Source organism: Crocodylus porosus, unplaced genomic scaffold, assembly GCF_001723895.1.
Source record: "Crocodylus porosus isolate Cpor-Errol unplaced genomic scaffold, CroPor_comp1, whole genome shotgun sequence".
In the NCBI taxonomy this organism is placed as follows: Eukaryota; Metazoa; Chordata; order Crocodylia; family Crocodylidae; genus Crocodylus; species Crocodylus porosus.
The window spans coordinates 180,421,741-180,437,160 of record NW_017728906.1 but is presented as its reverse complement, the minus strand read 5'-3'; the positions used below and the strand labels follow the sequence as shown (position 1 = coordinate 180,437,160).

The following is a 15,420-nucleotide window of genomic DNA, read 5'->3' as shown; positions in this document are numbered from 1 at the left end:
TCCCTTCCGACCCTAGAAACTATGAAACTATGAAACAAGAAAAAATGAATCACAGACAATAAATGAAAGCTTACAAAGAAAACATTATAAATCATAGTACCTGTACATTATGTTGCTCCTCAGTGGCAAATAAACTGGAAACAAGCTTCACTTTCCCTGAGAACTCCTTATGTCCTGAGTCTGCAAAAGGGAAACAAAAAAGAAAAAGAAAAAACCCAACAGCTCCTGGACACCTCTACTCTGTTTCAGGTCTTAATGCTCAGTCCTTGTCATTTCTGCCTGAAACTCTGCTTATGGAGGAGGCACCACCCTCTTAATGGACTATTCAGACCTCTTCCGGGGCCTCTGAATGGATCCAATGTGCTTGTATTAGATTTCTTTTTTCCCAGCAGGTGCTGAGAGCATGAAACACATTTCTCTGGTCGAGAGAAAAGATATTATAATTCCCATTAACCTCTTTCAGATCCTGGGGTGCTGGGCAGATTTGTTACCCTGCTGCCAGCAGGAGGAAGAGCTCACCCAACCCTGATGAGTCAATGTTTTCAGTAGGACAGTCTGGTTTAGTCAACCAGACCTTGCTTCTCTTCACAGTCTTCTCACAGAACAATCCCCCTGGGCCCAGCTGGCTTATGCTCTCACACCTGGTTGCTACAGTGTTGTTTGTTCCCCTTAACTTCAGTGGTACACATAACATGGCCACCAGCCACCACCATTTCCCCACCCAAAAGGGTCAGGAGGGTCTCACTGACCGTCCCGAGGTGGACATATTTTGAAAAGTTCCCTCCTTCTGTATAAAGGAGTTACACGTGCTCAGAAGAGACACCATCTTGGCCAAGCTTGAACATTTAAATACATAAAACCCATGGGAGGCCATTTGGGATTTATGAGCTAGACATCCCTGTGCCTACAACTCCTGGCAGACCTGATCTGGTAGTCATGCCCAAAGATTGCTGAACACACACTGATGTAAGCACTTACTGTCATTTTCATTGGAGATTACAGACAAACCACTTTCTCCTACTTCCCAGGATCATTCCCAGGGCATGGGCTAGGCTGGAGCGAGGTCATCTGTACCCCTTCTGCTGAAGTTGAGCCACTGTGCAGAGAGAAATGCAAATTCTTTGTGGCCAGAGGGTGAGCAAGGGAGCAGGACCAGGTCCCATTCCTTGCTCAAGGGATGGCTTATGCATTTAATATTCAGGAGTTGTCAGACAGAATGTCAGACAAAAAGCAGGGACTGGACCCCAGGGCTCCCTGCCTCCCAGCGGAATCTTCTTTGCTAGAAACAAGAGGCTGAGCTATCGGAAACAGCTTGCTGTCCTCCTTACTGTGTCCACTGTCACCACAAAAAGACACGTTCATGATTTTCAGTGTGACTTGCACTGGTGGCTGTCCAAAAAGGCCTGATAAGAAAATTCTGAAAAGCAGGGCTTTCTAAGGTATTTCAGGTAGAATACCACTAAGCTGACGTACTCAAAATCATCCAGTGCACTAAATGCCCTCCTAGAAAGAATGTGGGTGAAACTAGACTAAAGCTATGCACTAGTATGAACAGTCACAGGACAGAGACATAAATACATGTAGAAGAATTCTTTCCACAAGACTCCACCATTCATTTTCGGACCTCGCTATACTCATACTCAAGAGTATTAACAAAATACCTTTAAAAAGTGAGCCTGGGAACAAACTACCTAGCTGGAGACTAAGAACTAAGGACTGAACACTATTACTGGCTTATGGCAATCCTTCTCCAGATGATCTTTCTTCATATTACAGGTGATAATGCTCTTCTTCCCTTTTGAAAGACCTTGATCTTCCACTAATCAAGCTATCCTTTCTTCTGTGACTTGCCTGTCTGCTACCCCTGGGAATTTCTCTCTTCCCCAGTTGCAGAGCACTGTGGACTGTTTTTAATCTTTGCTTTACCTGCATCTTCCTCAGACCTGAAGAAAAAGTCTATTCCAGCTCTGCAGTTGGTCCAAAAAAGAGCTATCACACACAGGAATCATTGCCTCTCTCATCTTCCCAGGATCATCACAGCTACAACTTCACTCAAAAACTACAAAATCCCCTGCTGAAAATCTAGACTTGTAGGCTAAGTCCAAATGTTGAAGAAGCCTGAGGAGGAAGCACTCTAAATATAATGCTTTACTCAAAGCGCTCTAGACCAGAGGTTGCCAACCACCAGGCCATGGCCCACTACCAGGCTGCAGCAGGTTGGCTGCCAGATCATAACATGAGCCCCCCACTCAGACCCCTTTCTATCTGCCCGGGCAAGCAGGGCAGCACCAGGAAGTTTTCTGTTGTAAAAGCCGTGTGGTGGAGCAGCCCTGGGAAGGAGGCAGCCAGCCTCACATGTCCCATCCTGCTCCCACCAGGCCGCTGTATAAAAAAAGTTGGGAACCACTGCTCTAGACTAGGTCAGGACAGAACCAAACACATGTGTGCTGTTTGGTGGCAGGGGAGGTGGGGCAGGAGCCTGCCTGCACAAGCTGCAGCCAGCAACCTGGGGGCACTCCCACATACCTCCCAGGAGGCTGTGGGAGCAGCCAAGCAGCCTATCATCCCTGGGTGGCTAGTGGGGCCCCTCTCCCCAGCCCCACTCACACACCAGCTGGCTGCTGTCAGCATCAGCAGCTGGGGGGGGGGGAATGAGAGGGAGAGGAAATGGAGCCTCTCTGCCCCATAGGTGCAGCCTGGCCCCCAACCAAGCCCTATGTCTGCAAGCTTGAAGAGGAGGGAGGGAATCTGTATAGCAGAGAGGCTCCATTTCCCCAGGCTGCAGCCAGGAGCCTGGGGCAATGGAGCCTCTTTGCCACATGGACCTGGCCCATGTAACTGCTGGGAGAAGGAGCCCGGGGTCTTTCTCCCACAACCTCCCTGGCCAGGTTGCAGCATACTGCAACCCAGCTAGGGTGGCTGCTGAGAGAGAGACCCTGGACTCCTTTCCCCGCAGCCCCCCTGCCCAGGCTGCAGTGTGCCACAGAGCTGCTGGGACAGAAACCCCCCTCTCCTCCAGCCAGCTTGCATGCAGGTTTGGTATCGGGGGCTGTCACTGACTTAGTTCAGTGACAGCTGAGAGGGTGGAGCTAGCCTGGCATGATGCTTGGGCAGAGCACAGATCTTTCCTAGGCCAAAGAGCAGCCCTGCACAACAACACCTGGGATGACGGCAGTCATGCTCTAAATTAACCCTTCATGGGATTTAGCAAAGAAGTTTGATAAAGCACTCTAACAGAAAGGACCCTCTCACTTCAGTCCCTGGAAAAATCATGGAGCAGATTCTCAAGGAATCCAAGAAAGTGATTAGGAACAGTCAGCAGAGATTCACCAAGGGCAAGTTACGCCTGACCAACCAGAGTCCAGAGGAGAGCCATGCATGTGATCAGAGGGCAGGAGAATAAGTCTTATGAAGAAAGGCTGAGAGCCATGGGACTCTTCAGCCTGGAAAAGCACAGGCTCAGCGGTGACCTGGTAGCTGCCTATAAGTACGTCAGGGGTGTGGATCAGGATCTGAAGGAATGTCTGTTCACCAGAGCGCCCCAAGGGATGACAAGGACCAATGGTCACAAACTCCTCCAAGACCGTTTTAGGCTGGACATAAGGAAAAACTTCTTAATGTCTGAGCCCCCAAGGCCTGGAATAGGTGCAAGCACCTACTCTGGACTCCTTTAAGAAGCATTTGGATGCTTATCTTGCTGGGATCCTTTGACCCTCTCTGACTTCCTGCCCTTGGGGCAGGGGGCTGACCCGATGATCTCCCGAGGTCCCTTCCAGCCCTAATGGCTATAAAATCTATGAAAAACCAGATTGCCTTCTCTGACTGGCTCTATGGGTGTGAGGAGACCAGGAATGTGATATACCTTGACTTTAACAAGGCTTTTGATATGGTTTCCCACAATATTCTCTCAGGCCAGCTAAGAAAGTATGGGTTGGATGAATGCACTGTAAGATGGGTAGAAAACTGACTGGATCATTGGGCTCAGAGGGTAATAGTCAATGGCTCAATGTCTAATTGTCAACCAGTTGCAAGTGGAGTGCCCCAAGTGTCGGTGCTAGAGCCAGCTGTCTTCAATATTTTCATCAATGACCTAAAAGATGGCATAGAGTACACCCTTAGCAAGTTTGCAGATGATACCAAGCTGGGAAAAGTAATAGCTATGCTGGAGGGTAGAGTTAGACAAACTGAGAGATCTAGACAAATTGGAGGCTTGAACCAAAAGAAATCTCATGAGGTTTAATAAGGACAAGTATAAAGTCCTGCACTTAGGATGGAAAAATCCCATGCACTGGTACAGGCTGGGGACTGACTGGCTGGGCAGCAGCTCTGCAGAAAAGGACCTAAGGGTTACAATGGACAATAAACTGAATATAATCCAGGACTGTGCCCTTGTTGCCAAGCAGGCTAATGGCATACTGGCCTGCATTGGTAAGAGTGTTGCCAGTAGTTCCAGGAAAGTGATTATTCCCCTCTGTTCAGCAGTGGTGAGGCCACGTCTGGAGCACTGTGTTCAGTTTTGGGCCCCCCACTACAGAAAGGATGAGGACAAATAGGAGAGAGTCCAGCGGAGGGCAACAAAAATGGTGAGGGGGTGGGGCACATGAGGAGAAGCTGAGGGAACTGGGATTAGTTAGTCTGCAGAAGAGAAGACTGAGGGGATTTAACAGCAGCCTTCAACTACCTGAAGGGTTGTTCCAAAGAGGATGGAGCCAGACTGTTCTCCGTGGTGACAGATGACAGAACAAGGACCAATAGTCTCAAGTTGCAGCAAGGGAAGTTTAGACTGGACATTAAGAAAAGTTTCTAACTAGGAGGGTAGTGAAGCACTGAAACAGGTTACCAATGGAGGTTGTAGAATCTCCATCCTTGGAGGTTTGTAAGGCCTGGCTAGACAAAGCCTTGGCTGGGATGATCTAGTTGGGGCTGGTTATGGCTTTAGAGTGCTTTCTGGCTGCTTAAGCAAGGTAGGTGTAACATCTGTACCTAGCCACAGTGACTGAAGCTATGACAGTGAGATGCTATGAATATGGCTCTGCTCATCTGGGGCATTGTGCCAGTTAGTGACTAGTCCCAAAATGGATGCTGAGCTGGAAAAAGAATACCGCTACTTCCCTTCCACATCAGCCTGTATCATGTTAGCCACTCACAGGCTGGGTGAGAATTGACATCTGTGTGTAAGTTGTGTTATCCTTAATGTAATGTGTCATGTTGACTTTGTAATATTAATTCCATGAAAGGAAAGTCAGAGAAGATTATTTTAAACACACACACACACACACACACACACACTGTCAAAATATTAAAATCTGTAACAGATCGTGTCCTCCTTGGGGAAGAATATCCACGGATACTCTCTGATAGCATCATAAAGGGGAACACTTTTACTACTTGAAGCCTTGAGCATATTACCATATTTACCTGAATCCAAAACTACTTAAAATTTAAGAGGACCCCCACCCAATAATTAGATTCTATACAAGGAAAATTATATTTTTTTAGACTTTATAATTTTCCATGGATAGAATATAATTACTGGAGGGTCATCTTAAATTCATGCCCACCACTCCCCCATCTCCCCCCCCCCACACTATTGTGGCAAGAAAAGCAGCAAGAGGGCATCAAAGGCCAAAACCTAATCCTTTGCCCTCACCTGTGCTTTTGCCCAGTCTCTCACTGCCTGCCCACTCCGCCATGTGCCCCGCACTTCCCCCTGCCTGTCCTATTGCCTGCCCCCCACCATATGCCTCCCAACCCCATGTACAGTCATATCCAAGCAGTTTTCCTATCACAGATTCTCCTCTCTTCTTGCTCCCCACACTTATTTGTAACCACCTTGTATTTTGATCTTTCAGACAAGCCAAAGCCATGTATTCCTGCAAGGCTGAGCATAGTCATGAGCTTTCCTTCCCACAGGGTGCCATATTTTCTAATGGTAAGAAATGTTTAAACAATGCTCTTCCTTTATACAGAATACTAAACTAAACTGATCTCTGAGATAAAAACAAAGACATGTCACTTTGTTTCCCATTTTCACTCTCATTATCAGTCTGATATTGTTGATAGAGTTGATAATTGTTAATTTTTTTTATTTTTTTGCAGTGTACCCATCAGTGGAACCAGGCTGGTTAAAAGCAACCTATGAAGGCAAAACAGGGCTAGTTCCTGAGAATTACGTTGTCTTCCTCTAGTATACTTTAGTGGACAGCAGTATCTTCATGGTATCCATGGTAACAAATAATAAACACTATGATCATTATCTGGCACAGATATGGGGATCAGCCTGTTAGTCAAGAGTAGTATATTTCCTTCAAATTCTGTAACTCCACATTATATTGCTCCCTATGAATAGAACAGGACATAAAGAAATAGTTAACAGGGTTTCTTTGTGCTAAAGATGGTACTCTGTTTAAATAATTTCAGCTGTTCACAAAAAGGTTGTTCTGGTCTTCTTTTGCAGATAAGGAACGTTACAGCAATACCATCAAAAAACATGTCATTAGCTGCAAACCATTTGGGGCCTGAGATTTAACCAGACCAGTATAAAATTTACAGGCAATGCACTCTGGAAATTTTTACAATCGCATCTTTTAACCTGTAAAATAATTATAATATTTTTCATAATGTAAGACTTATTTCTGTCATAATACGTTTCTCCACCAGAAAACTTGATTTGGACATTGGTCCTAGTCATTTCAAGGATCGAGTTACTTTGTTCTTAAAGCAAGGTTTTGAACTTGTGTTATACAATGAAGTTACGATATACGCATGCTACTTTGTAAATAATTTATATAACTGAGAACCAGATTAGGTTGTACACTGACAAAGCCTTAAGTGCTCCTCCAAAATGTGATTTTGTTTGGACTGTTATTTCATTTGAGCACCACACAGAATTTTTATGTCTTTCTTTCTTTCATCAATATAATTATATATTAATAATAAATTATATTTATAGCACCCATCTTCCCTAGGGCATTCTCAGCTTGTCTAAAAACTGAAATACACAAAACAATAACACTCTGATACTAACATTATTGGAAAACATTTATGGTTAGCACCAAAGAAGGACAATAAATCTAAAATTTGAAATACATCTGAGTCTCACTTCTACTTGTTACATTTAGCTTTTCCCCAAATGATCTGGGAAGTAGCTAATTTTATAAGCTATGAATTCTGAAAGCTCCATCTAGCTATTCAAAGTGTGTGATATTCGAAAAATTTGGTTATTTTGTTGAATTTGAATGGAATTTCCTCTGACTTTCATTGAACTATTTGGCCATAATTAAAAAACATGCTAGTGGAAGGCTTAGAGCAGGGCTGTGAAACTCATCCAACCAAGTGGGCTGAATGAGTGGTGCAGCGCCTGTCCATGGGCCAGTCCAGAACCACAGACAGGACCTGCATTCAGATCCAGTGCATGCCCTGCAGTGGTTGGAGTGGATGCCTATGCAGCCCAGTCCTGCTCCAGCCACTTTGAGGGCTGTACTGCATACAGCAGCTATTGAGGGACTTTGCTGCACAGTCCTAGAGGCACCATCATGGAACTGTGCTGCGTACACTGAAGCAGCAGCCATGGGGCTGTGAGGCCACTGCATGCAGCATAGTCCCGAAGTGGCACACAGCTGCTCCAGGGCAGTGCTCTATGTGACGGCTGCTCCACTGCTCCAGGATGTGAGCTGAAGCTGGTAGCTCACAGAGTCATCCATTATGCTTCACAGGCAACCTGTTGGCTATTCTAAAACCTACAGGCACCGCCAGGTGCTGGATCTGGCCCATAGGTCCTATATTTGACTCCCCTTTGTTAGAGAAGTGTTATATTGTGGTGGACTAGTAATTATGCAAGAAGCAAGGATTTTTTCTTAAGGTGATATCTTTTATTGGACCAACTGCTTGGTTGGAATAAAGTTAGACAAGCTTTTGAATGCAATGTATTCTTCATCAGGTTCATTAGATCTGATGGGGAATGCATGATGCATTGCATTCAAAAGCTTGTCTAACTTTATTCCAACCAAGCAGTTGGTCCAATAAAAGATATCACCCTTAAAAAAAATCCTTTCCTTCCACATGAAGTGTGGTAGTAAAATTACGTGGCATCAATATCAATTACCCATGCTAGAAATTAAAAGGGATCCATTTTATATATTACTAGCAATACATTTTTGCATAAATTTTCCCACCAATAAAAATGATGTGTTAATAAAAATGCTATTATAAGCTGTGAGTTGGCTGACCTAGTCCATTGAAGAATAACAGTCCATAAAAGGAGAATAAGGAGCAAGTCATAAAATCGTTGCAAGGGAGGAATGTTAACAGATGTCCAAGTCAGAAATGCACTCTTTCTACTAAAATAAATACCCTAGTGTCTAGTTCTGAAGTCCTTATTGATGCATCTCCCACTGAGTTTGGACATTCCCAGTCACTCAGTAGACCTACTAACTTGGTGGACCCCATTCTTGGGGAGTCAGTACACCTTTTCCTCAACCTACTTTGAAGCCTGTGCAAATTATACTTGCATTTATACTTGTTACTTCAGTGTAAGTTTAAGCAATTTGCAAATTTGGGACTAACTCTTGATTATGACACTTGAAATGTATTTCACTCCCACATTAATACCTTGTGGCTGAGTTCAACATTTTTAGTGCTACAGGACGATTTTACTCCCGTGCAGACTTAATGACTGATAGCAGTTTCTTATCTTTGAATGGCAATATTTGATATATTGATCCTCTCTTTACTTGGGCAGTAGGTGCTACTTTCTGCCAGGGTAGTTAAGAGCTTTTAATGGAGCAGAAAACTGTCAAACCTTGAATCACTTCCAAATTTTCCAACACGTTGCCTTATAAGACAATATACAAAGACATTTGGGAGAAGTGTTTCTCTGGCCAACTACAGTTTCTCCTGAGAGAGTTGCTGCGCTCCCAAGAAAAACTAGGGATGTACAGATGTTCAGGATATTTCTCCCAGTACAAAAATGACCTCTCTAGGAGCACAATAATCAGAAAACAACTATGGTTAAATTGCTTCTGGGATAGTTCCACCTGGGACAGTGAATGTCTGTACACATTCTGAGGGAAGCCACAGCACAGTCCTCTAGCATCCCAGGGTGCATTGCTCCTTCCTCCCTGCCTCCCTGAGAGACAGTATTTCACTTTGGCTGGAGTCTACTGCCCCAGCCAAGCAAGGGACCTAATACACCCCCTCCACAATCCCCACAGTATGCTACAGGAAAACACAGGCTGAGCCTGAACAATGTGGGTCAGCCAATCAGGCTGTCATCTTTCTCTAGACACACTGAGGAACAGGCAGTGCACACTGTGATGTATGCACAGGGGCTCCCTGGCTGCGCAGCATCAGCACCACAAGTCTCAGGTTTTTAGGGGTCTCCGAGTAAGCTTTTCTACCAGGAAAACAAACCTTGGGAGAGCTCTCAGACTATTTGAACTCGTTTATGCAGCCTCTGCTTGCTTCTGAACCTGCCTTCTGCATAATGTAATGGTCGTTGCTTACAGAAAGTCACTTTCTCGAGCAATTTTACTGCTGAAGTTCAGGCTTGTGGCAAAAGTTCACATAGTGCCTTCTGTACACAATTTTAAGTGTTGGACGGAGCTCAGCAGGGAGTACAGGCAGAACAGTCCTATACTGAAGTCTAAGTATCTTCTGTGTGCCACAGACAGAGGCTCCCTGCCAGCTTCAAATACACAGTACATAGAGCTCAGCTTAAAAGGGAGGATGGACTGCTGCATCCATGACAACATTTATTCAGTGACCCAACATGATTTGGCTCATTTGTTCTGCTTTACTGAGGAATTTCATAGCATCCCAGTTCATTGTAAGGAAGGTTTCAGCTCATCTTATGAAGAAAGTGTCCACCTCCTGGTGTTATAAAGGGTAATTCCAAGCTGCATCTTCTTGTGCTGCACAGTCAAATACAGTACCCTGATGTACTCGCTTGATAGGAGCATAAGAGATAAAGCAGAAAGCAAGTTCCCACTTAGCGCACCACATCTTGCAGTTCTTGCGGCTTTTTGCACTGGGAGAAAAACTCCCATCAACTCCAGTATATAACCTACCGGCCATCCAGTGACCCCAGGTAACCTCTCTACATTTTACCAGCTACATTCTGTCACCCAGTCAATATTCCCTTTTTCTCCCCCTGCCTACCTGTCTCACACCTGTTGTCTCCCATCATCTCTGATCCACACTGCCATGCATTTGCATTTTCACTGACCTACGTTTTGCATATTGGTTTCTGTTCCATCCACGAGCACACACAGCACCACCAGACTCTCTCTATGCCTGAAGAAGGGTGTTTGTACCTGAAAGCTTGCAAAGAAAACATTTTTCCAACTATTTAGCTGGTCTAATGAAAGATATCACATTTACCCAAAGAACCTTGCCAGCCCTCAACTCCAGTAAGCACTTTGCTCAAGTCAGAGCTCCAAGGGTTTTCTTTTGGTAACTAACCATTGAAATTTTAACTTATCCCATGTTCTATTTGCCTAAAGGCATGAACTTGTGGTTGCTGGGGTGACAACTGGCTTGCTCTCCCTGAGGGTCCCAAGAAGAAGCGATGCAATAGGAGAATGGACTGTGCTTAGGAAACTAGAACAGGCAGTGACTAGCATGGAGCAGTCTTCAGCTAGACTGTGGCTGGCCCACACAGAGGAGTGCGCTAGCTGGGGGAGGCCACTCCTTGAGCTCTGATTTCCTACCCTCACATATCAATCAAGTACTTGAAGATTAATATTTCTATACTGCTCTGAAGAATATACGTCAGTAAGCTTTTGAGGGGATGTGAGGAAGATCAGCATTTTCCCTTCAGCCTATGAATTGTGTGAGCCACTCCCTTCTCTTCCTCAGCAGGCTGCAGCAGAAAGGTGTCTGGTACACAGGAATCTGTGAATGTAGTTGTAAAAGGATGTAGCCAACCCAAGAATCACATTTCTACTTGATATGATCCAATACCTGCTATTCGTTACAAGGTGCCCCTGAGGAATACTTTGCCTGGGAAAGATTAGTGATTTTTATGCAGGGGTTGTTTTAGGTTCCCTTGATGCATGACATGGGCAGTTTCTTTGTGGTCAGTTTTATTGAGGATGCCAGATCCACCTAGATGTGTAAGATGATATCAACCAGGAGCAGCAGCAGCAGTAAAACTGGGAATGAAGAGGGCAGGAGTGTCTAGAGGGACCAGACCGGAGGGAGATGTGGCACATGGGCTTGTGTGGTGGAGATATTCTCAATCCTGCCCCAAACACCTTGATAGTTTTGAACAAAGAAGTAGAAAAAAATGTAAAATTATTTTTTTAAAGAACAATATTTTGCAAGCAAGAGAGGCTTGTGGTAAATGTCCATATTCCCTTTCCAGTCAAGAGGTAGTGATTTTGCAAAGGTGTCTCTCGAGTATTTATAGACGGTGATGATTGCTGCTGTGTGTCACTGAAAGGCATGTGGCTGTATGCACACTTTCTACAATTAACAATGTAGGCTTTGTTGTTCTTGCTAAACTATTTGGTACATATTTTATAGAAAACAAAATCATATTAATAGGATGATAATTGTTATGCTGTATGACACAAGTGTAAAGTATGTTCACGTTTTGTTTTGTCTGTTCTCTAACATTACAATGAAATATTGTTTTTTGGTGTCATTTCTCCAAGACCAGTGTTAAAATGTTCATGTCACATTTTGGAATTTAGCATACTATGTAACCTGACTTTTAAATTAAACTATAGTTATCATTCATGTCCCTTGGTAATCTATAAATGTATTGTTAGAGAAAATACTTGAGAAAATGATGCACAGAATTCATGATCAAAGTTAATTCCAGATCATAATAAGCAACTTGTCATTCCTGTTATACGTTTTCCCATGATAGTCCCAATTCTTTGGCTGTAAATGGAAACATTTTAATATTTCCTTTAGGAATGGAGCCTTCAGTTGGGGGAATAAGGTCCAAATATCCTCAGTGAAGAACAGAATAATTACAAGAACAAAATAGCATTATGCACCACAATAATTTGCTTTCCTAGTTACATGCATGTGCCTGGCACTACTTTTGTGCTTAATCAGATTGTATCAGAAAAAATAATTAAACCCCCAAGCACACTGTTCTGAGTATCTCCTTTACCTAACCCGCAGCAGTCCATCCGTAGTCAGAGGAGTCTCCAGTGAGATGAGTTAGAAGGTCTGGCTGACAGTAGGAGCTCTAACATGGTTCAATATTATTTTCAGAACTTCTATCAACTGATTTACTTTATATCAGCATTCCCTGAAACAGTCCGATGCCAGGGATCAAACTGTAGATGCACCCCTGATGATTGCTGTGTTTCTTCAGCTCATACTACCCTACTGACTGCTAATCCTAATGTCCCTCCAGACATTACTCAGGCAAAAATTAGTCTTGTGACCAGGCTGTTATCCAGGCTAATCAAAATGGCTTGACACTTTTTTTTTAAATAATTGGGTGCTCTGTGACCAATGCTGTAATACTGACTCTCAGTTATTGAAGATAGTATCATAGTTTCTCTTGTCCTGTATGTGGCAGTATTTCATAGCCTATTTTGACTGGCTTTTGTGTTTTAATTGTAGCATATGGTGCTTTGTCTATTGGATATCTTAGCTGAAAGTGCTTTGGTGGCAGAGCTTCCTGCATGTGTTGTGTTGGGAGTTGTCATAATCTTTTGTACTCATGGTCAAGATTTCAAAATCCTTCCAGCCCTCTGACAGTTTGGATTATAGCAAATGCAAGGGTGGCTTAGCAGGCTACACATTTGTGTTTTCTGAATTATATTTATGATGTTTATTTTGGAGGTACTAGAGTTTATAGAATTCTTATATACTATGATGTATTTTAAGACCAAGACTTTATATGCAGTCAATAACACAGGAAAGTAAAATATATTTAAAAAGTTACTGTTAATAAATTATCTACCTGAACTTTTTGTTTATTTTGTAGTATGGTTTCAATAATTATCTGCACTCTGTGTGTAGGAGTGAGTGTGTGTGTGTGTGTGTGTGTGTGTGTGTGTGTGTGTGTGTACACCTATAAATAACTGACACAATATTCATAAACTGACTTTCAAAAGTACCTGTGCTGTATTTTACACTGTATTTAATGAATTTAAGAAATATTTTTAAAATAAAAAGCCTGTCCACACATGATTTCTTTTCATTATGTTTCTTTTAGTCTGTACATCCCTTACTGAGATTTATATTGTTGAGTCCATGCTCTTTGCCGAGTCTTCAAATAACCATATATTGGGGGTTTGTTTAATAAATAATGCTACAGAGGTGTTTCTTTTTATATAGCCAACACATTGGTGTATCTTATAACATCACCTATATTTTGGAAATATAAACATGTATTTATAATATTTTAAATCTGTCCTTATTATATGAACTAGTTCAAATAGCAGGGACCATATTTCTAAAAATGCCTTTGGAAAATTGCATCCTTTAGCTGAGTATTGTTTAGGAAAATGAATGACAAGACCACATTTGTATGTTCGGTATATGCTTAAAATATTTATTTTATTTTATCAAATAATTCATTTATATGCTTCTGTGATTCTTGGTAAATTAATAAAGACTGCTTACCAACTTACTTGTTTGAGAAATACACCCCACATCACCTGGACTCAGAAGTGCTTATCATTGCAAAATTCCAACCCAATACTATCATGTCAGAGTGGCAAGCCTAGCTTATTACCAGCTTTCAAATACCTTGTTCTCAGTGGTAACAAATAACAGAACAAGGAGCAATGGTCAAGTTGCAGCAAAGGAAGTTTAGGTTAGATATTAGGAAAAAGTTTTTCACTAGGAAGGTAGTGAAATACTGGAACAGGTTACCTAGAGACAGAACCATCTCTAATGGGGGGTAAATCGGGGTGATCACCCAAAACCCCACACTTTGGTGGGCTCCACGGACAGTGCCGTACAAGCCCTCCCATGGCTGCCAAGTGCCCTCCGCCATGGCTGCTACGTGCTGCCAGCTGTGCTGCAGCTGCCATGCACCTCCGGCTCTGCACTCTGGCCACTCACTGCCACCTCCCCCCACTCCCCGCTTGCCACCCACCGGCCACACAGGCTCATATGACCCAGGCCCTGCACACCCCTATGGACAGCCCTGCCTAGAGAGGTTGTGGACTCTCTGTCCTTGGAGGTTTTTAAGACCCAGCTAGACAAAGCCTTAGCTGGGATGATCTATTTTGGGCTGATCCTCCTTGGAGCAGGCAGTTGGACTAGATGACCTGCTGAGGTCCTTTCCAACCCTAATTTTCATGAATATTAGAATTCACCTTTAAAATCTAACTGGCTTATCAGTCAATTCATAAAATAGGCCCCCATTCTACTATGATACAAAGGGCTCTGCTACATGTTCGAATTAAGGTGAATAGAAACCAGCTATAGAGTTGCTACACATTTTCAAGCACTAGATTTATAGCTGATTGGCTCTTTTTATAGCTGGGTAGTCATTTGTATTGTGTGGTAAGTACTTTGCAAGTGTGGCTGGTCTAAATATATTGTCCAGTTAACCAGTTAATTGTATGATAATTTGCACTTGTGGTTGGTCTTACTTTGCACATGTAGCCAGGCTAAATTTGTTGTGAGATTAACTAGTTAATTGAATAATATATGTAACATGTAGCAAGGGCCTAAGCGAGAAAATGAGTGTGTATCATGAGCAGGGATCTGGGCTTTCCACTTCTCATGTAAAAATCCAGATTTTTCCCTTTAAAGGAGAAAATCTCAGACTTTCCCCTCAGAAGCAGGAAACCATGGATTTCCCCTTGCAGGCTAAAAGAGTTTTAGCTTGGGGCTTGGGGGGGACCAGGAGAATGGCAATTGGAGGCAGGAGGCACTATGTTTGTGTGCATGCACACACACATGTGGCCAGCAATGCAGCCAGGCAGGGTTGTGGGAGCAGCCCTGGCTGCTGGATACTGGTGGTAAGTCAATGGGCTGAGGGGTTGAGGGCCAGGGCGTGGGAACCATCTGGGGGGCTGTGTGTGGGGCATATGTGTGTGACAGGGGTTTATGGAGGGGATGTGTGTGGGAGTCTGTGTGTGTGCCTGTAACATAGCTTGGGTGCCTGCTGGCACTGAGGGGAGGTGTCCGGGCACCAGGGCTGTGGTGGGGCAGGGGCAGTACTTGGTGCTGCTGGCAAGCCCAGCTCTCTGTTTTTCTTAGGCCAGCCCAGTGGTGCCTGCCCCTCCAGCAAGAGAAGACAGTGGGGGATCCTTCAGGGGAAGCAGGGAGTTGTGTGCCCAGGCCAGCAGCACTGAGGCCCAGTGCCCATGTCTCAGAAATGGAGGCAAGGCAGCCAGGAAACACTGCCCGGATGGGTGGGGAGTTGTGGCCAGGCTGTCTGGTGTGGCGTGGAAGGCCCAGCCTGGGACAGGGCAATGCCGCATGCATCCC

The 15,420-nt window shown here is 43.9% G+C and overlaps 1 protein-coding gene across 5 annotated transcripts in view; it reads left to right on the top strand.

Annotated features, from left to right (window-relative positions):
• The window catches only part of ARHGAP42 (Rho GTPase activating protein 42), a 305,839-nt gene extending 292,678 nt beyond the window's left edge, over positions 1-13,161 (top strand). For 3 of the 5 annotated variants that reach the window (XM_019530287.1, XM_019530284.1, XM_019530288.1), the window contains 2 exons: positions 5,853-5,932; positions 6,100-13,158. In XM_019530287.1, the coding sequence (XP_019385832.1) occupies positions 5,853-5,932; positions 6,100-6,188 (169 nt within the window). In that variant the 3' untranslated portion in view covers positions 6,189-13,158. Of the gene's footprint in view, positions 1-5,852; positions 5,933-6,099 lie in introns of all 5 variants that reach the window. The other 2 variants (XM_019530286.1, XM_019530285.1) reach the window with 2 other exon arrangements.
• Positions 13,162-15,420: the final 2,259 nt, after the last annotated feature.